Genomic DNA, 21,532 nt, shown 5'->3' on the forward strand with positions numbered 1-21,532 from the left:
TTTACGCTTGGTCAATATGTGTTTTAAATATGGCAATATACAGAATAATTTTAACAGTACAATAATCTTAAAACAGAAATTGATTTTGTGTAAAATGTGTTCATGACGACTTTCGTCCAGAAAAGGCAATAATTGACCATCGTTTTCATAATCGATTATCTATTGCTTTTGCCTAGTGGGCAGGGGAGAAGTTGAAAGGTCATAGAAATGGGAAAACAGGAGACACGTGTGAACTGAGAAATCGTAAGTTTAATGAAAATAATGTGGTTTAAGTTTGTGTTATTATGAGTATGAACAAATGGCTAATCGGGCAGGCAACGTTTGCTTGTAGACGAAAAGCAGACTTCAATGTAATATTTATCGAGCTGGTTGTTAGCTTGGTGTGCTACATGGTAGCCGTCACTTCAGCGCACAAACAGTAATTTGTAAGTCGTCAACCTAAACTTGGGCGCCAAACAGTCACAACGAGAATGGCAGGAGCTTTCACACTTATATAACACATATAGTATTTGTCCAGTTAATTTGTCGAAATTCTTAGTCTTATTAAACATACACCGATCGATATTTACAGTACACTGCAAGGCAAAGGTTAGGACGTAGGAGTGTGGTCAAACTTTTGACCGGTAGTACATGTCATGATAATTGCATAACTGAGTCTAATTTTCATGCAAAAGTAAATACAGCTTTTGTGTGATGAAATTCAGTTTGTAATGACCGAACCGTTTGCCTCCAGTCATGATCATGTCATGTTATGCTTAAGAGTCAACAAAAAAAGTAAAAACTCAGACAGTAGTTTTCAAACTTTTTATACATAGTGCCACTTAAAAAATATTCTTACTTCTTCAAGAAGCACCGTCAAGACAACACTGAAATACTGTAGCGTAACAGGCTCAAGTATTAAAAAGAAGAAGAAAAGAAATGTCAGATACTTCTCTTAAAAAATATATTTTATTGCAAGCCACTGTAACATATACATATTTTTTACACTGCATTTAAATAATAGGGAAATGGAAACTGTACTTAATGATTCAATGAAACAGTACTGTGCATACATTAAGTTGAAAACATTTTGTAAACAATAAAAGATTAATACAACTATATTTGTACTTAAAAGTTACAATTCAACTAAACTGTATTTAAATGTACTGTATTTGATTATTTTTTTTAAGGTTAAGCCACTGTGACATAACTGACATTATGCACAGTTTGAATATTTAATTCAGTATTACTTCACTCACAACTAGTGGAAGCCTACTAAACCCCTATTGGTACCCACCACACTTTGTTCTAGTAATTAACTTAATAGCCTTATATGACTTGTTGCTCCAAAATCACTTACAGTAGTTTAACGGTGTAATATACAAAAATCATCTCTAATGCTTTTCATCCTCCTTATTAGGTTTGAGAAGCAGCAACAATGGCTGCCATCTACTCTGGCATCCATTTGAAGCTAAAGAGCCCTCAAACTCCATGGGAGGACAAGTTAAAACTAGCACGTTTTGCCTGGATCTCCTCTCAGTGCTTGCTGCCCAACAAGGAACAGGTAGGTGTTCTGAATCCATGTGTTTGATAAGACATCCTTCGCTTACCTAAGTACAACTTTGTGTTGTAATAGGTGCTGTTGGATTGGTGCACGTATGCTCTGACAGGCTGGTATAATAAAAAGGTTGAGTTCCCACAAACTGTGCTAGAGGGCCTGTGGAGCTGCTTTGATGCTTTTCTTCATAGTCGGAAGCTCCACGTCGCTCTCAAGCAGGGCAAGACGATCAGTGTGAGGCTCAACATGGCACAGGTGTGTGATTTGAAGATTTTTACTTTTCTATTAAAAAGAATAATACACGTTTTTCAGACTTTTGAAGAAAAAAAATATTAAAAAAGAAGTCAATATTTACAATCTTGGCCATTTTACTAGACGTGGCTCAGGCATGCAGCCCTTGCTACTCTTTTGGCAATAAAATCACAACAAAATAAAGGGAATGTGATCGCAAATGTCAAAACTGAAGAAGCAAGGATAGTGAAAAAAAATAAAAGTCATATATAATACAATATAATGTCCAAAGTATAGGATAATTTTACATAAAAATATATATATATCAAAGTGCAATGTGTCTACTGAAAAGCAGAACTAGCTACTGTTCAACAAAATGTTATTTATTGTAAATAAATCATTTTCTGACCAATTAAGTGAAACTGGATAATTTACTGCTGCACACTTGATGATCTCTCACGGCACACTTTAACAATGGTTACGAATCACTTCTATGGTGTACTTGAAGAGCTACAAATGACATACTTTTGTTTTGTTTTTTCCTTCCAGCTACTACTCAACCTCCTTGAGGAGTGCGCCGGAACCCCCACCAGGCTGTCAGTGGGTGTGTCGACTCTGCTGAGTGTGTGCCAGGGAATTCTCTCATCCTCTACTCTCTCATCTGTCTTCACCACCAAGTACGAACTCATGGTCAGTCTCTCGGTGAAAGTCTGCTCCTTCGCCTGTCATCAACTGCAAGGAGCTTTGCCTTCGAGACCCCATCAGCCTAAAGTCATTCCTGACGCTGTGAGTGATTGCCTTCTCACAAGTGACCCGGACCCTCAAACAGAAGTGACCCTTAACCAAGATTTAGAGGCGAAGCCGAAGAAAATCACTATTGCAGCTCAATTATTTGATTTGTTGCTTCAGGTTTTAACATCATATTTATCAGTTCAGCGGCAACAAGCCAATCCAAACAGAGTTTTCACCTTGATAACAAACCAGCTCATCCAGCCGTTGTTGCTCCTCAGACACATGCTGACATCTGCTGAGTATGCTCCTTCCCACACCCATCTGAGTCTTCGACAGCATCTTTGTAGAGACATTCGGGTCAGGATAGACTCCATCCTTCAGTTATCACTTTTTTCCGCCGAGCACCTGGCATCCTACAAGGAGGAGCTTCTACCTTCCAAAGAGGATACTGGGAAACGTGGATCCGGTGGGACAAAAGGCCCCCTGTGGCCAGCCGAAGCTGTACTTGGCAAATTAGGTTCTTGTGAGCCGCCATTGCTTTACTCGGTGAAGTCAAACACTGTGCCATTGCTCTTTAAATTCTTTCTAGAAAGCTACAGAAAATGTAGAACAGAAAACGAGGAAGAGCAGAGGATGTTGTGTTTCAATTTCCTCACAAAGTTAATGCCCGCTTTGGATTTGTCCCTTGCCAATGTCCCCTGTAAGCCAGAAAGTTGGAGTCTGGCACTGCTGGCTGTGGAATCACTGCTTAGCCAGGCTCTGTCTGCGGATATTTATAATGTGGCAGCAGACAGAATAAGACATGCAGAGGTCCAGCTCAACTTTTACAAAAGTCTAACACAAATTCTCTTCGATCAGGCCCAGCCAAGGTAAATCAATGATTTTCAATTGCTCTTTAGTGTAGGTATGGGTGTGTGTGTCGACTTGTGAACATATTCTTTTGTATTTCAGCATCCCTGCATGGTATCGCTGTTTGAAGGTGCTACTGGGTCTCAACCACATGATTCTTGAACCAGACATGGAGAATTTGTTATCTTCAGCCTGGGTTAATGCCGACTGTATGGAAACACGAGTTCAACGAGCCAGACAGGTCTTGATTTAGTACATTTTTTTTAATTAATACAGCGATGTGATTTTTCCGCTAATTCGCGGAATTCCGCTTTTTTTTTTATCTCCCCCCAAAAAAAAAAAAATTCCGATTTTTTTTTTTTTTTTTTTAGTCGTTCATTGTGTATGCACATGACTCGGACAGATAACATCTTCTGCTATAACAAAGACATTTGTGGTATGCTCTAATATGAGTTACTTTTCATTTGGTCATGATACAATTATTTGTTCATGAAATTTGAACTCTTCAACATTATTTATGTGTTAACTTAGTAATCACATTAGTTAGATATGATGATATTTTCAGTGAATGTTTTTGAATGTGACTGATTTTGAGTTGACTAAAACTGCCATTTTATATGGGATAGTTCAATATACATTGAAAATTTATGCTGTTGTTTTGTCTATTTCTTTGTCATGTGAGTGCATTGAAAGTACTTAAAAACACGGAAAACCCATGAGCTCCGCCCTTGTCCCCCCACCAGGGCACTGCCCTGGACCTAGCTGGGTGCCAGCGGCCCCCAGACCCCCGGCTAAATTTTCAGATAATTTCACTTTGGTCAAATCACATCCCTGTTAATACTACAGGAATTTGTTTTTTTTGATAGCCACCAAGCAGAACAATACAATTCAGTTCGCTACAGTCTGCAGCAATAAAAACATGATAATCTCTATTTCCACTGCGGGCTATGTTGGAGTGTGTAATTCAATATAGTTACGCCACCTAGGTGACAAGATACCTTTCCAAAGCACCCAACCATACTACTTGATATTGATATGATAGCTAAACAGTTTTTTTTCCGCCTCACACAACTAACTTCAACACAAGGGAGAGTAACCATTTAAAACTAATTAGCTGAGCGTTGTGCTGCTGGAAGTCACTGGCCAAATTTTTTTAAATTTAAGATTGCTGCATGTGTCTGCAAGCAAATTTGTGAGGAAATTCAGGCAAGATCATCGTCATATTAGTATAGTTTCTCTCTCAGTGCATGTAAAGGTTGGGAAACACTGAGTTAATCTACTGTAGCTCTACCAGGTTTAACAGCTGGATAAAAGTGGTAGCTTCTAATATCTATGTACTGTATATAGATTTTTAAGAAAGTAGTAATAGTAGTAGTGCTCTAATACAGTAGTGTAAACGGTTAGCATGTTCCAGTAAGAATAATAAATGGTAAATGTAGCAGGCTGTTGATACACAGAAAACAAGCACCGACACCCTCCACCAAAAACTGCTATTTCCCAAATGCTGCAAATGTTCAAAGCAGTTTAGCACGACGCAAAGAGATCCTACTAAATGGTAAGAGAGGGTGGAAAAGTACAAATAAGAGTTAGCAGGCTGCCAACTCGCTGCTGCCTCTTTGAAGTGTGAACAATTTAAATGTTTGCCTGTATAAGCAACACTTTTTTTCCCCAACAGATGGTGCTATGCAGTCTACTCCAGACATACACCAAACTCCGTCAGCTGCCTCACTTCTTCTCTGAACTCCTCTCTGTGATCTGCCAGCCAGCCCTTGACAACGTTCGACCCCTTCTGCTCTGCGATGGCGTCTCCGCCGCACTCAGGGCCAGCGTTCTGGACATACCGGCCTCACAAGGCTTTGAGATTTGCTCCTTAGTGCTGGAGAGTTTGAGAAAATGTGTTTTACCTGAGCTGGTAAAGGGAGACGGTGAGGCAGAGAAGATGGAGGTGGATGGAGAAGAAAAGGGAGATTGCAAGCGAGAAGACGCATCAATGAAGCTTTTCAATCTGAGCCAGCTACTTCACGTTGTTTTATTCAGTCTGAAGACTCTAGACAATCCTTCTCCTCTTCCCTTAGTCAGACAAGGTCAACGCATGATGGAGGAGATGCAGCAGGTTCTCAATGACCTGCTGCAACTTTTGTCCACGGAAAGCAAGGCTACGAAAGCCAATGCGAGTTCAGTTCAGAAAGCAAAGAAGAAAAGAAAAAAGAATGTGGCCCTGGATGAGTCTCAAAAAATATCTCCATCTCGATGGGAGCTGAAAACTCAAGAAGCAATTCTTCTGCTCAGATACAGTTGGATAGAAGTAGACACACTCTTTCACATCTACTGTAGCAAATACACACCTCTTGACTCCAACGCTGCAGCCTTAACAAGCATCGAGAACCTCCTCAATTGTGAGATAAACTTTGTACGTCTTCATCCGTGCAGTCCCATCAACTCTGTGCATCTCAAGCTCCTCGCTTTGCAACAAATTAAGAAAGTTCTGTTGGACTCAACCTTACTCGCAGAACCAATGACCTCAGAGACCCTAAACAGGGCAGTCGAGTTTATTTCAGCTCGAGACGAGCTTCAGTTATGTTCAGAAGGAGATCAAATGTGGGACGGGCAGATGAGCAGTGTGGACTCCAGCTCCCACCGGGTTGCACACTGGTATGTCGTGACGACAAATCTACCTTTGCTGGCCCCGTACCTGAACAGCGAAGATGTGAACTGCATCGCAAACGTTCTGGTGAGCTCGTTGCTGAACGAGCAGTCCAGCAGAAGCAAAGATCAACTCTCTGCCTCCTTCATATCCTCTCAGCTCATTCACAGCTCCATTCTGGCCGAGTTGCCATCTCTATTCTCCGCCACTGTTGCTTCAATCTCACGGAGGATTTTCGGCGTTCTAGCAGCGGCGCATGCCTCGAAAGTTTGTCCCACCCTCAAGAAGTATCAAGAAGCACAAAAGGGTGAGACGGAGCTTTTGTCCGCCTTAGTGAAACAGACCATAGTAGAGGATATGATGATGTGCTCTCAGTCTGGGAAAGTGTTTGTACTTTTAAGGGATGCTCAAATAACAGAACTGATAGACCTGCTGTCAGTCTTAACAAGCCTAAACACAGACGGACTGAACTCTGAGGATCTGTCATCCATTTTCCTCCTCCTTGCCTTCATGCTCACATCCACCGCTTGCTATTCCGAGACTCCAGATTCAGCATATTGTTGCGCAGGATTCCAAGTGAAGCTGCTCAAGATACTCGCTTGTCTTGTGGAGGGCAAAAACTTCCCAGGTGTTCTGAAGATCGTTCATTGCAGCACTCTGCTGCAGGCCGTAGTGTCCTCAATCCTCTGGCACAGCAAGAAAGGACGATTTAGCTCCACCAGCAGCTCTGATTGGTTGGAATTGATGAAAGCCACGCAGGATTTCATTATATATTTGGTCCACTTAATTATGGTCCGGAACAGCAGCGTGCGCCTCAATTTGGACCAGGTTGCTTCCTTTCTTACCAGTGAAGACACCACAGCAAATCACGGAGGCTCCATCATGTCTGTTCATCTTCTACTGGCATCGTTGGCCGCCGCCTCCAAGGCAATGAGCTCTTACCTGGGAAGGAGTAAACCAATGGATCAGACTTTGACCAAGACCCTTGCAAGAACCACATCCTCACTGAGATCAGCTGTGGAGTCAGTCCTGAAGGCCCAGATTGTCAGCGAGCCCGGCGTGCCGTCCGCCTGCTCGCTCAGTCCTGCCTTTGTGGTCGACAGCGTCACAGTCATGCTGCGGTGTGAGCTGTCCTCCTTGGCAGCGGGGGGCGATGGCAAGACCACCCTGAGCCACGAGACCCTTTATCAGGGTTTCTGCCAGCAGATCTTGAAAGAAATGAACTCGGCGGCCAGACCCGTAGACTTCCTTGTTTCCTCTCTGCGTTTCCTGTCAGCTTTCTACATGGCGGTGATGAGGACGGGAGGAAAGGAGGAGGAAGGAGAAGAAAACAAGAAAGTAAAAGCGATAGATGAGTTGTATGCTCAGATTATTCACAATGTGCTCAAACTTTTGAAAGGTGCGTAATCTATAAATTAAGTCGTAGCATGCACAATACTTTTGACTGATTTCATTTAGTGCAATAGAGCTGGTAAGCCAAATTATAATTTTGCACATTTTCTTTTAGCTCCGTGGCTGTCTCCATCTGACACACATGAGCTGGAGCCAGCTGTGCAGAAACTGCTGCACCACCTGCTGGAGAACAGCACTGCCTGCCAGATCACCATGTTGCTGACTATCATCAAAGATGGGTTAGACACTTGCAAGCTGAGCTCCGGAAATTACAAGGTTTGATTTCCTTCTGTTTTTATAATGACCGACACTCACAGGTTACACTGTAACGAGGGTCATGACTCATGGCCAAGGTAATAAAGCTCACTTTTGTTTAACACTGTCAAATCAGGTAGGAATTTATTTTGAGGGCTGTTTCTAATATTTTTGGTAGACCCCTTGTTTTAGGTATTTTCAAGTTGAGGTAATAATATCAAATAAAAGGCCTGTTATCTCCCTCTGCCCTCTATTTACTCTTTTCCAGGAAGTGCTGGCTGTCGTCACCATTGCCAAGCTGCTGTCCTGCTGTCAGTTACCCGCACCTTGCTCCAAAGCTCTGTGGTTCCTTGCACCACAAATTCAGTCTGCTATGGTGGTAAGCTGAACATAAGAGTCATTGTAGTACTTGACAGTACTTGAATGTAGCGTGTCCAAAAGTACACTTAGGCTTTCGTGGAAAATATTTTTTTTAATGCAGTTAAAGGGTGAAATGAGGAATGTCTGGAAGTAATGTCCACAATCAGAGCTTTGAGAGGAGCAGAATACATTATAAGAAAAAAAGCTTGGTAGTAGTACTGCGGTTCTTCATTTGTAATCATTCACTGATGGCTTGCCAGAAGAACATGTGACATTCATTACGAGTGACTCGTGAGTCAAATGACAATCAGACACACACACACACACACACACTCATGTTGCTATGCTTGCTTTATGTCATGACGCTCTAGTGTGTTTGCATCAGAGGTGCCAGAAACACATGTGAATACATCCAATCAGGTGTAAGGGAAAATTTAATAAAAAATCCAATGTGCACATCAACAAAACATTTTCAATATGCAGCTTTTTGAACAGAATGTTTTGGGTCAATAAGGAACTATTCCAAATAACGGTATACTTATTGTTTTCCCTGCTGTTGTATCTTGCCAGCATAACTCAATTACTGTATGCGTTCCCCCCCCGAAAACCTTGTGACTGAGGCATATGCACAGGATTGGTGCTTAGTGTATTACCTATTAGCCTATTACCATTTACCTCTATAGCAATGAATATGACCGTCTGCATTGTGCCAAGTGGGGAAGTGACCTCCACAAGCTCCAGTAGATGGAACTACATTGAAAAAAAAGCTTCATATTTACAACTGGCACCTATTTTTGTAATGGCTATAACCACCACCTACAGGACTGCAGAGGAACAGTGTTACCGGCTGATACATGATTTTTAATCAAGTGTACAGTAGTAGTTACTTTTGTATTGAGTTTATGCTCGACTGTAATTATGCAACTTTCTTGCAGTTTCTTGTAAGGTCGTCCAGTCAGGACGTGGGCTTGACTGCGACCTTCACCATTCCTACCGTGACAGCGATGACAACGCTGCTGCGCCAGGGCGAGGGTCTAATCCAGAACCCTCATCACGTAGTCTTGGTCCTCGGAGCACTTCAGGCCGTGCCACTTGACCACCTGACTGCAATTGTTTACCAGTCAGCGTTCTTGGCTATTCATGAGGCGCTTTTTGCCATCATCCAGTGTCATCCTCAGGTGTGTGTACTCAATGTGCGGGTGTGTAAACTAATACACACTGATAATTGAATCTCAGTGTTGTTCCTGTCAGAACGTAATTTTTATGTAGTGATTCCTAATCAGCGTTCCAGGGGAAATGATCCAGTCTCACTTAATTTGTCTTGATAGATTATTTCTTAGTTAAAGATATATAATATTTATTTATGCCAACACCGTACAGTGACAGGCATAACAATTAAATGCCCTTCAATCATTTGACAGTCAGTAGGTGCAATTAACTTCTGATCCACTTGTTGCCATTCATACAACAGAATAAATAATGGCTTCCTGCAAGTATATCAACCATGTATTCAATTAATAAACGGGCCCAGATATTACACCGATTAGATTGAGACAAAATCATTATAATTTCAGTATTCATGCTTCTTGTGACCTTGTTGTTTGGTGGCTTGCCAAGAATTATCGCTAATGTTAAATGGGTGCCTTGGCTCAATTAAGTTTGGGAAACGTTGGTGTAATTAATGTAACGATCAGATGACAAAGCTAACAAAAGCTGTTAGTCTCAAATTGCAGCCCTCAATCAACATCATTGTCAAAAAGCCGCAACACTGTAATTACTGTAATTAAATATTCTTATGTGTCGCAGAGGTTAAGTTAACCTGCCCCAGGCCAGCTGTGGCTTCTTAAGTATCTTACCGCCACCAGAGTGTGAATGTATGTGTGAGTACATGACTAATGTATCCATTGTGAAGCGTCTTTGAGTGTCCCAAAAAAGCGCTATATAAATCTGATGTATTATTATTAAGTTACATAAACAGAAAGGCCTATTTCTAACTTGTGTAAATGGCGATACCTTGAAAAATCTGTTGCCTTTGAAGTAACAGGGTCATCATTTTACTTGCCCTTCAGATGGACAAATTGAAGAAGGTTTATTGTGCCATGTGCCATCAAATGAGAGAGCATTTAATATTTCTGCCTGGCACTGTACGTTGCTGGCATAGATCGATGAACAAAAATAGTGATACACTCGTAATAATCATTTTTGGACAAATTAAGGGAAATTGACTCTTTCCTGTGGCATTCGTATGTAATGGTACCTTGGTTACGATAGAATCACTGCCCGAAGGATGTATTAATATATTGCAGTTTCTAGCAAATGTGCACTCCATTTGTTTAATCAGACGTCCAAGTTGTGCATGGAAATATTAAATCCACAAATTACTATATTGTGCACACAGACTTATTTTGTGGCTGCAAATTTGTATTTTGTGCCCATGTTCAATCTATATTCTGGCCGGCTAGGGTTAACATTGTCATGTCTGGACCTCTGAGTCCAAAGAGTGCAGCTGTGGTGAATTAATGCAAGCAAAAAAACCTGCTAACACACATCAGAAGTGTTTTTTTTTTGTTTTGTTTTGTTGAAAGACTGCAGCAGAGGTGACTGTCAGAGAGGGCCTGGGGGGGGATGAGGTTAGAGTGTGGCGATGCAGAAAATGAAGAAAAGATTTGGTGAAGTGAATGCTGTGTGAGGGAGGAAGCAGGAGAACAGAGGAGGAAGATGTGACCGGACTGCACAATGCAGGTTAAGTGAAACAGGAAAGTGAGCTGAAGTGGTGATGTGTGATAGGTCAGAGTGTTGGGGGTGGGGTTGGAGATGCTGGAGTGCTGGCATTTACCGATGGAAACCATTTGAGTTGATGACATCAACTGCACCCCCTCACACAAAACCTCTTTACCCCCCCAGCCCTCCTTTACGTCTGTTTTCCCTTACTCGTCTCATCCTCTGTCAGACCGCTGTAGCCTGAACTAAACAAATACTAATGTTGCTATGAATCACTTGTGGATTCTCTATAAAAAAAAAAATCAGTACTTTGATCAAGGATACCTCAACAGTGCTTGGAAGAAAAATGGCAACACGTGTGGGTCTCTTTAAGAAGTCGATAACCAGCCGAGCCAATCCCTTAAAGACGGTTAAGATTGGTTTATGCTTGACACGTCCGCGACTCCGTGAGGTCCGAACAGCTCCACATGGCGAAATTACATCATTTCAGCAACCCGGCCCCTCTGCCTGGTCTCCACATTGCCCCAAATTTCTGCACCGTGCACCTATAAAAAATTGCGACCGGGAGAGCAAAAGCTGCTGCAAACAACGTTTAAGGTTTTCTGCTTTTGACTTCCTGATTCTTTGTTTGCATTTATTTTGTGAAATGTGTGTTGACTGTTCACATCAAAGTGTTGTTGTATAGTTTATTGAATAAAAAAAAACAAGGGCTCACACAGCGTATAAAAGGCTGCAAAAGTTCTCGGTTTGATTCCACGCGTCTCGAACATACCGGTACATGCGTCAAGCATGAACCAAGCTTTACAAGTACCAAGCAGAAATATGGATTCAATATTTCTTAATTGCAGGCAATGCCCATGAAGCAGCTCCTATCACATATCATAAAGCCGAGTTTCCCAACCTTATCATGTTCCCTTGAAACCTTTAAATGTGGTTTTGCACACTTTAATAAGTCATTTGAAGCTATAGAAGTCAAATATCTGAGTATTTTTCTATTCAACACGAAAGCTATTAAATTTCTTTACTTTTCTTTGCCTGACAATTTCATAAGTGCCTTTTGTTCTTTCCTTGTGTGCATTCAGGTGATGCTGAACGCCACACCATCATTCTTGAATGTCTTTCACCGTCTAGTGGCTTCCATCATGCAGGAAGGGCGGCAGAGAGGAGCCAGTGACACAGGTATATTTTTCATATTTTCATTAAAAGAAACTGAGCTCAAACTCAGACATTTTCATCTACTTGGAAAATTGGATATGTAAAGGGCTTATTGTGACTGCCCTCTGTATGACAAATAATTCCCAACTGCTATTGTAGCTAATCAGGAAGAAAGTTATGTCCATAAACAACAATGAAAAAAGGGGTCACAGCGTTGCACGTTGTATTGATTTATTTGCATGATTTCTTAATGCAGTGGGTTTTCAAACGTTTTGCTACACCTAAAAAAGTACTTGGCCAAGTACCTTTAAGTACCACCATCATGACCAACATTAAAATAAATTAGTGTGGGCTGGAAGCAGAATTGTTGGTCAAAATAGAGACAGTGTTTTTATTCCTAAAATATTGGATAATATTGTAAGCCACTGGAACATGATGCAGTTTGCTTAGGAATATTTTTAAAAGTGTACTGAAAAGGAATGCTTAAAAACAAACCATTTTAAAGACCAAATGTAAATGTACCAGTATTTAAATTAAAAGATAAATACAACAGAACTGTAAGGTTATTTATTATTATTTTTTAGCAAAGCACTAGAGGGAGCCAACGTGCCACTAGTGGTACCCATACCACACATTAACAGTACCGGTAACTGTTTTAGAGCTTTGCTGGGTTCTGCCTACAAGGCACATGTAGATAAAATGGTGCATTTTCCATTGCAACTCAAATATGCCAATTTTGTTGGATGTCTTTGTATAAGAGACTTATGTTTTCAATAAAATACAATAAAAAACAAGAGTTCACTCTGACTAGAGTGTTCCAAAAAATCATTCCTCAGAAATGTAAAAGCCATTTTAAATGTGGTTGAAAGGCCAATGCATGAGAAAAATATGTTTTTAAAAAATATTACTAAAATAAGTATTAAGTGTCTCGCCTGAGCCTGTCAGCACTACCAGTGGCTCAAGATGATATACGACAGAAATTAAACATAGAGAGTTTGTGATTTTTTTTTTTTTTTAAGGGCTAAAATCACAATAATATGCTGACAAACTGCTCTCAACATCCCAGGAGAACATCTGGTGAACCAAATACCACTATGTTTTATTAGTACTGTATACTTTTTCCACAAACCCCGCATCCGCCGCTTCAATTAACCCCATTTCGTCATGACTTTGATTTATGACTTTGCTTTGGAGACATTTGAGCTTGTTTTATAGCAGAAGCAATCTGGTGGTGTATTTGTACTTAACATATTGACTCGCAGGTTAATGATTCTAAATCAATGTCAATGTGTGTTTGCAGCTGGAGAAAGTGAAGTCTACCTGCAGTGCTCCCGACTGGTAGAAAGGATGTACTCACACATTGCTGCCATCTCTGAGAACTTCACCACACTGTCTGCCTTCATGGTGGCTCAATACGTCACAGAGCTGCAAAAGGTACACACACACCCTTGAGTGATTTCTGTGATTTATTTTTCCAATATTAGCATTGGAAAAAAGCTTTAACGGGTGGCAGACGTCACGCACAGTCATACATAGTCACCAATCCAAAACCATCTGTCATCCGTGTCAACTGTTTTTTTATGCAGCTGCGAGTGGCACGCACACACACACACACACACACACACACACACACAAATGAGGCAGCGGTATCTCAGCTGATCCAGCGATGTAGCGCTGTTGGCTCACAATAACATTCAGCACAGCTGTGAGATTCCGAGAGTGGAAGAAGTTTTTCTGTCAGTGCTGTTTAAAATGATCCCAAATCTCCGTAAAGGGGCTCAGGATTACTCTAGTTCCATGTGCTGGAATTAAGCTTTTGGCTTGGTGTTGGTTCGAGGCGCCGTGAGTCATGTCTGGCTTGTGAACATGGCTCCTCTCCACTACCAGACTTTTTAATGCGACGCCTACTTGACTCAGCGTTTTGCAGCAAAATTAACACATTTAGCAGAGGGACATAGGGACAGACGGCCAAATGAATGGACAGGCTGATGGAAAAGGCAGCAGGAGGGTCCATTAAAGTCATCAAACACTATGTGTGCTGTAAATGTGGCTGTTTAAAAAGAGAGAACTTCATGCAAGTCAAATGTAATTTAGCCTCATCCCTGTCCTGATTATGTGACACACATTGAATTTTCCAAGAAGCAGTCTGGTATTATTTGACCAAAACGGACAAGAAAATCATGCGTTTATAAACTCAGCATTATTTTATCATTTGAATTAACAACATGGCTTGACACAGAGATGCAAATTAACCCAGTAGTCAAAAAACTATTATCTCCAGACAGAGCCCAGTGGAAAAAAAGCGAGAAATGCAATTACTGGTAAACAATTAACAAAACCAGTGCTTCTCAAACCTTTTACACCATGTACCCCCTAAAATACTTAGATCTCCAAGTACCACCATCGTAATTGTTCACTACCAGAGTTTGTCAAAAACAAGGCGGAAATATAGGAACATTTAAAAAACAAAACAAAAAAAACTGTACACAAATAATGATTCAATTCAAATGCACATAAAAGTTAAAAATTTGTACCTACCGGTAAATAAAAGCTCTAAAATATTTGAATGCAAACATATTGGCCCTAAAAGATAAATACAAATGAACAGTACTTAACAAAGACCTAAAAAAATAAAAAGTTAAATCCACTTAATTATTGCACCGTTTGAACATTAAAGGGATACTTAACTCATTGAGCCATTTTTCAGCAGTAAAAAGTTAATATTTTGTCCAGAATGAATTTGATAATTTCATTTTTTTCATGTACAATTAATACCTTTAAAAAGTCATTTTTCCACTTGCTGTCGACTGAAGATGACATCACCTGTGCTGAGGAAGTAGGTAACGACCAATCATGCTGACTAAACCCAGAAAACAGGTGAGCCATGATTGGTCGACGGGACATTGTAGGCATTAAGCAGGCTAAAAAAAGTGTAAGCAGTTTTCTGTTTTACTTGTACTTTTACTGGATTTGAGGATAGACTTGTTATCAGTCTCATTTTTGGTCAAATATTTCCACATCTTGTAGCATAGTACGGCTTTATATACTGTTGTAAAGTGACACAAGTATGAATGTTTTTTTTAAATAGTGATATAAATAAAGTTATCGTTAGCATACAGTTGTTTCCCACACATAATTAGATGTCCACAGTCCACATATAATAAAATGACCGCTCCTGAAAAACAAACAACTGCTTTTGAAACACCCGGAAACCCATTTTAATTGCAGCTTTATAAAACTCACTTCCTGCCAGCCTTCCCAGTTAACATGCACCTTTGACATGCTGTATATTACTGTCAATGGCAGTGAATGTGTAGCATTGACATGAATGCATTGCCATTTAAGGGACATTTGTCATCATTTTTCCGCTCCTGACTGCCCAATCTTTTTTCTATTTGACATATAGTAGATGTATTATGCTGTTCATTTCTCCTTTCAAACGTTGGCTTTGGGTCAAGGTTTTCTGTTGTGAAATGTGTCTACTGGATTATGGATATGAATCACAGATTATATCCATGGTGCGGGGTGGGCTGCATGTACACCTACACATAACTTGTGTGTGCTCCAGTTGACACCATCATATCTTGAAACATACATTTTCTTTACCATTTTAGTTATAAATATCATACAAGTACTGCACACAACTTTTAAGACTAATGCTAGCACAGATGCTAATGCTGACACAATATGAGAGATCTCCTGGATAGTTGAGGCAAAAAAATAGGCTATCTGGGGTTACCATGACAACGGAGACTCCATTCTCAGTACTACAAGCCACTGTACCATCAAAAGCAAGTTTTTGAAGGTTAAAGTTAATTTACCGAGTGAAGGCTCACCTTATTTGAGGGCCTTTGTTCTTTTTCGTCAACTACAGCTCTTGTTTTCATCTCTTCAGGTTACTCTGCGGCCAGACGTCAAGCTGCACCTGACAGAGGGAATTTACCACATACTGGACTTGTGTCTGGAGCAGGATATCAAGTTCTTAACGACAGGCTTGCAGACTGGAGTCCGTGAGGTGTTTAACGAGCTCTACAGTAGCTATACCCACTACCACAAACCACAGAGACAAGGAGAGGAGAAATACACTGTTTGAAAGGACACGACATACTCCAATTTGGGTTCAGGTGACCCTTAAAGTGTGATGTCATTTAGATTGATTATGTAGTACACAACAATTTAGCAAATTTTCTGACAGTCATTGGCATCCAATAACGTGGGTATGTTACCCCCCCCCCCCCCGCCCCACACATTTTTATATTGAAATAGATCATGTATAAAGACAGATGAGGATTATCATTGTCGATTTTTTTTAACATGCTTTTTCTTGTGTGCAGTAAAATTTACTGCAAATAGTCATTTTCGGTTACATTATTTTTTGAAGAAGTCTTTTTACTGGGCTATTTCAAGTCGGAGCCAACAAAAACCTACCTTGCTCATTTGCTAATGGATTTGTAGCGCTGTTGAAATGAATCAATGGGATGACTACAATCTTAGTCAACTTGATGGATCGTGTCAGAACCATATTGCCCACTTTTTTTTCGTTTTTTTTTTCTTCTTCTTTTTTAACAACCGCTCATTCAAGGATGCATTGATTAAAGCTGAAGCTGGGGTATTTTGTGCTGTAGTAGCACAATAACCGTTAGCGTCGACTCCCATGCTGCCAAGCTCATCAACTTTTCGGATTCCCTGCACAGTTCTGAAAATAAAACTGTTGCAGATGCAGCATTTTTGTGAATAGCTCATATTTATTCTACATTAATGCTAAACCCGTCAAAGGATTTCATAGTGATTATCTGTATGACTGAAATGACCTATTAAAAACGGATTTGTGTGTATGAGATTACTTTGTGTGTTTTTACTGAGGAGAAAGATAGCTATAAACTGATTAGGCACTGTCTGCAGTTGGGATTTCGGAAATGAGGAAAAAAGTAGTGATAAACTAGCAGAGGTGCTTATCAGAGCCCAGGCCAAAATCTAATTGAATATTTATGGCCTGGGAGTGGGTAAATATTGTCAGGATATGCTGTGCTGACAAACTCTCACCCCAAAAGACTGATGTGATTTATACTAAAGTGCTCCAGAAAAGCTACTCATTTCATCCGCCCAAAAGTTTTATTGTGTTTTTACAGTTATAGTGATTTCACGTCATTTTACATTTGACATATAAAATCCGAGTTTATTTTTGTAAATTAAATGACATTTTTAAAAAACAGAAAAAAACTTAAAAAGTAAAATTCTGTTGTATTGCAGATTTTATTTCATTTTATTTATTAATTATTTTTTTTTACAGTGTATGTACACTCACTACACTACAGTATTTGTTGTCATTTTACAAAGCAATTGCCACGGCCATTTTGTGATCCACAAAATCTACCCTTTTTTTTTTGATAAACAGGTAAGTAGATTCTTAATTCAGCCACAAGGGAAATTCAGTTCCAATTAAAACATTCACAAGTTTCAATGGAATTTTCTCACTACAAATAAGTAAATGTTTCCCCCCCACACTCCAAAGTCTATTTGAGTTTAAAGTAAGGCAAGTAGACAAATTGTTATTGTGATGGCCATGATAGTTAGTCAACATGTTACTGAAGTAAATAAAAACAATCAGAGGTCTAACCACTTACTCAAAATATTACATTTACTTCTAAGTACATTTGTGAGACAACTAAAAATAAAAACAAAAGTCAGATCACCCACATAAAAAAAACATACGTCATTTAATGTCAGATACTTTCACTCATGTAATTTAAGGTGACATTTACCTATTTTTATCCATCTCAGGGGACGGCCATTTTGCCCAGTATTGCCACTTTTGGTCAACTGAACATGACATCACAGTTTGAAAATGTCACATGACCAAACCTAATAAGAGGAGGTAAGCCTGTGACAGTCGTTTAGGCACTGTGGTTGCGTCCTCCAAAGGCTGAATTTGAAGGTTGCATGATTTCACTTATGGTGCAGCTCGACCGCAAGCTTGTGTCCAAATTCATGATCTATGAGAAGCCTTCGAAGTTCGAAGGGCAGCCTGCGAATTTGGACACATCTTGTGATGTCATGTTCAGTTGACAGCAAGTGGCAGTACAAGGCAAAATGGCCGTCCCCTGAGATGGATAAAAATAGGTTGATTTTTCATCTTAATTCAGATTCCACAAATGCAATATTAATCAGAATACTGATTTAAGACTAGTACGTACAAAACATGATGTAAAGAAAATATTTGACTTGACTTCCCCTTTAAACCAGTTCAACGTGTCTCTAGCGCCCCTAGCGTACCCACAGAGTACAGCAGCAGACAGCACACGCGCACACACACACACGCGCGCACACGCACACGCACGCGCACACACACATCCTTGATCGCTGCTGCTGGAAGAGCTGCATTCAACTAACACAACGCTCACAAGAATAATTTCCTCCCCGTGTCTTTTCCACTCGACCTTATCACGATTCGCCCCTCGACTCGCAAGCAGCACCGAGCCCTCCTAACCACAACGGCGTTATCCGACGTTTGATTGGATTACAGCGAGTTAGCCTTTGCCCTCTCACCTCCGTTGTTGAATCTTGGCTAGCTGCTTCCTGCTCCCCCCAGGAGGACCGAGGACTGTGGACCGAGCGGCGACGCGCCCTGCGCGGACACGACAGACCGGGACTAGCCGCCGCAATCGAAGCCCGAGTCAAGCCGAGCCCAGCCATTGAGCACTCGGCGGGCGTACGAGACAAAACGAGGAGACAGCCATGCGGAGGAAATCGAGGATATTGTTATGTTTTGCGGTGTTGTGGGTGCTGGGGATCGCCTACTACTTCTACTCGGGGACGGCGTTGGGGCGAAAGGTAAGACTGGCTCCACTTCTTATTGACCAACCCATTTTCTCCCGGAGGACAAAGCGGCGATAGAGCGCTGATACCGGGGTTCCTCTGCCTGCTTGAGGCGCGCGGTTATGGCCGCGCCGGTGATGTGGAAAACGAATCGAAGGCCTCGTTAGTATCGATAGATAGGCTTTAAGTTGATTATACTTAAAGTGGGTGTCCGGTGGGTGAACTTGCACCAGCCTGCCGCCGGTGTTTGTCCCGTGGCAGCGGGAGAGAGACACGCTCAGTACCGGGCGGAGTGTCTTCCCGGCGGTGTCTTGATGGGAGGCTGCCGGCCTGGTTCACGGGGCAGGCCGGGGGGCTTCGCCTGTGGACTGGAGGACGTCAGCACATGAACAGAGAGTAGGAAGGAAACGTAGCACACAAAAGTGGGAGAAAATTTGACTGAAATCGGACATTGCGTTATCTCATTGACTGCCAAAAATGTTAAATAACGTTTAGTAAAATCCTATGGAGGAGTGCCAAAGACGTTAAAATACGTTTTTTTCAAAACAGGTGAAACTAACCATTTTCTATTGTTGATTACTGAAAAACGGAATAAGGTAGAAACAAACTTTTTTTTCTGATGAAAGATGAGAGTCCAATCTTTCATTTGGTAGTATGTGTGTTTCCATAGTCCAAACACATAATTTTCTGTGGACCTTGAAAGATCAGTCAAAAATGCTTAAATCGGCTGGCACCCACGGCATCCCTTTTCTGAAAACGTCTGGCAGTCAAAGAGTTAATGGACTCAGACATTAATTAACAAAAAAATACTATTACTATATGAATCCATGAGTCATTTGCCTAGAAATGACAGGTCTAATTGACAACCAATAAGACAAATTCAGAGACCCAATAACTAATTTTCCTTGTCCGATTGCGAGTTCAGGAAACAATGTTGAGTTAAATCAGAGGTAAAAACGTGTTGGGGGGGATTTTTAGACTAAGGTGCAATACAAAAAAAAATAGGTTATCATTTGCTGAGTGTAAGCCAAAGGTAGTGGAGTTAAAATGAAACCCACTAAGCCCCCATAAAAGACGAATAAGTTTGTTTCTACCTTATTCCGTTTTTCAGTAATCAACAATAGAAAATGGTTAGTTTCACCTCTGTTTTGAAAAAAAAAACAGATTTTAACATCTTTGGCACTCCTCCATAGGATTTTACTGAACGTTATTTAACGTTTTTGGCAGTCAAAGAGTTAAATGGTGATGTTGGCAATGTCATCCGCCTGGTTTGGGGTCATAACAAGTCGGATCCCTTCTGAATTTGAGTGAAAGGCAGACTCCATCCTGGACTGGTCGCCACTCGCCATTCAATCTCAGGTCTCGGTAGTCTTTTGGCACATTGCATTTTAGTAAGCGACCACAACTTTCATTTGCATCTTCTTGATTTCACTGATGGTGCAATGGTTGACTTGACCTGACTTTGGTACGGAACTGTGGGTTCAGTGGTTCAGTTACAACTCAGTGATGATGTGAATCTTGTTTTTCCTTATGTATGCCCAGTGTGTTGTCCAAAGTCCACTTTTTTAATTTATTTTTTTGCCAAGATGGTATAGGCCGCAGCTCCTCCATGAACGTAGACTGATTACACTGGTCAACAATAATTTTGTTGCATTTCTACTAACAATTATTATTGCCTAATTTGGGGGGCATTGATTCCGAATCCAACTTTAGTTTTGTTTATTTGTTTGTTTTCTTCTGGAGGGTCTAGATTTTTTTGCAAACTCAGATTTATTTATTTTTGGCAACATTCACATTTTCTGAAACATGATATGTCAAATAACCGGCCTCAAAACAAAAATATGTGCCAAGAAATGTTTGTACTAGGGGTGTGCCAAAAAATCGATTCTCATAAGAATCGCAATTCTCATTTAGTAAGATTCAGAATCGAATTTTAAATGTCCCAAATTCGATTTCGTCTTGCCCGTGTTTGTGTGTGCTTTCATTGGGAGTGCTGTTCGTGTTGTACACGATTTGGCCACTTAGGGGCAGTGTGGTTCCGCACATTCTGATACACTTAAGTTGTAGCCACATTAGAGAGTAGAAGAAAAAAATCAATCAGTATGACAATAAAAGTTGTTGTTTTTTTGCAGTGTAGGAAGAGCGTATGTCAGTGAGTAATGTTAACCTGTTTCTCTAAACATTCCTGAAGCGTTTTGTATGAATAGCCATTCTTTTGAGTGATAAAAGTGCCGCGAGTAGTGCGCTAATTAGCATTAGCGAGTCAGACTACATTAGATCATGACGATTCTTTGTAATCTATAAATTCAAGCAGAAATCATTGCCAATCAAATCATTTTGGATAAAAAATCTATTCTGAATCGAATCGTAAACCTAAAAATGGGAACCGAACCGAATCGTGAGACAGTCAAAGATTCACACCTCTAGTTTGTACAGTATATTACCTATTACCAATAGAAATTGTATGAACTGTTTTAAAAAAAAAATACACATGAAAATCGTTTGATTAAAAAAATCTGCTCATTGATTAATCAATCTTTGAAATAATAGTTAGTTGCAGCTTTGATGGATTGGTATTCTGAATCAGAATTTTATTTTTATTTATTTTTTACAGCACAGTAAACTGGCCTGTAAACTCATCGTCAATTTAACCAAAACGCTGTCAGCAAAAACAAAAGATTGCGACAGCAATCGTGCCAGTTACTTCACTGCTCTTTGTCACTCCATCCTCCCGCACATGAACAAGTGGAGGTTGTCATGCTAATATGCTAATCTGCTCATTAGGGGCAATTAGGGCTTTTGTACTTTAACCAGTAACCTGCTGCCTGCAACTGGGTGAC

At 40.5% G+C, this 21,532-nt stretch overlaps 2 protein-coding genes across 3 annotated transcripts in view; both read left to right on the forward strand.

Moving 5' to 3' along the window:
* Positions 1 to 177: 177 nt before the first annotated feature.
* On the forward strand, positions 178 to 16,711 carry urb2 (URB2 ribosome biogenesis homolog). The gene is made up of 12 exons (XM_077564655.1): positions 178 to 243; positions 1,400 to 1,543; positions 1,616 to 1,792; positions 2,318 to 3,369; positions 3,452 to 3,590; positions 5,025 to 7,392; positions 7,501 to 7,661; positions 7,909 to 8,019; positions 8,936 to 9,178; positions 11,804 to 11,900; positions 13,177 to 13,310; positions 15,772 to 16,711. Exons 2-12 carry the CDS (start codon positions 1,418 to 1,420, stop codon positions 15,967 to 15,969), a joined length of 4,806 nt encoding a protein of 1,601 aa, XP_077420781.1. The 5' UTR covers positions 178 to 243; positions 1,400 to 1,417; the 3' UTR covers positions 15,970 to 16,711.
* Positions 16,712 to 18,218: 1,507 nt separating this feature from the next.
* galnt2 (UDP-N-acetyl-alpha-D-galactosamine:polypeptide N-acetylgalactosaminyltransferase 2) overlaps positions 18,219 to 21,532 on the forward strand; it is a 56,094-nt gene continuing 52,780 nt past the window's right edge. For both annotated transcript variants that reach the window (XM_077564138.1, XM_077564139.1), the window contains exon 1: positions 18,219 to 18,707. In XM_077564138.1, coding sequence (XP_077420264.1) covers positions 18,612 to 18,707 — 96 coding nt within the window. In that variant the 5' untranslated portion in view covers positions 18,219 to 18,611. The remainder of the gene's footprint in view (positions 18,708 to 21,532) is intronic.

This window comes from Vanacampus margaritifer, chromosome 4 (genome assembly GCF_051991255.1).
Source record: "Vanacampus margaritifer isolate UIUO_Vmar chromosome 4, RoL_Vmar_1.0, whole genome shotgun sequence".
Lineage (NCBI taxonomy): Eukaryota > Metazoa > Chordata > Actinopteri > Syngnathiformes > Syngnathidae > Vanacampus > Vanacampus margaritifer.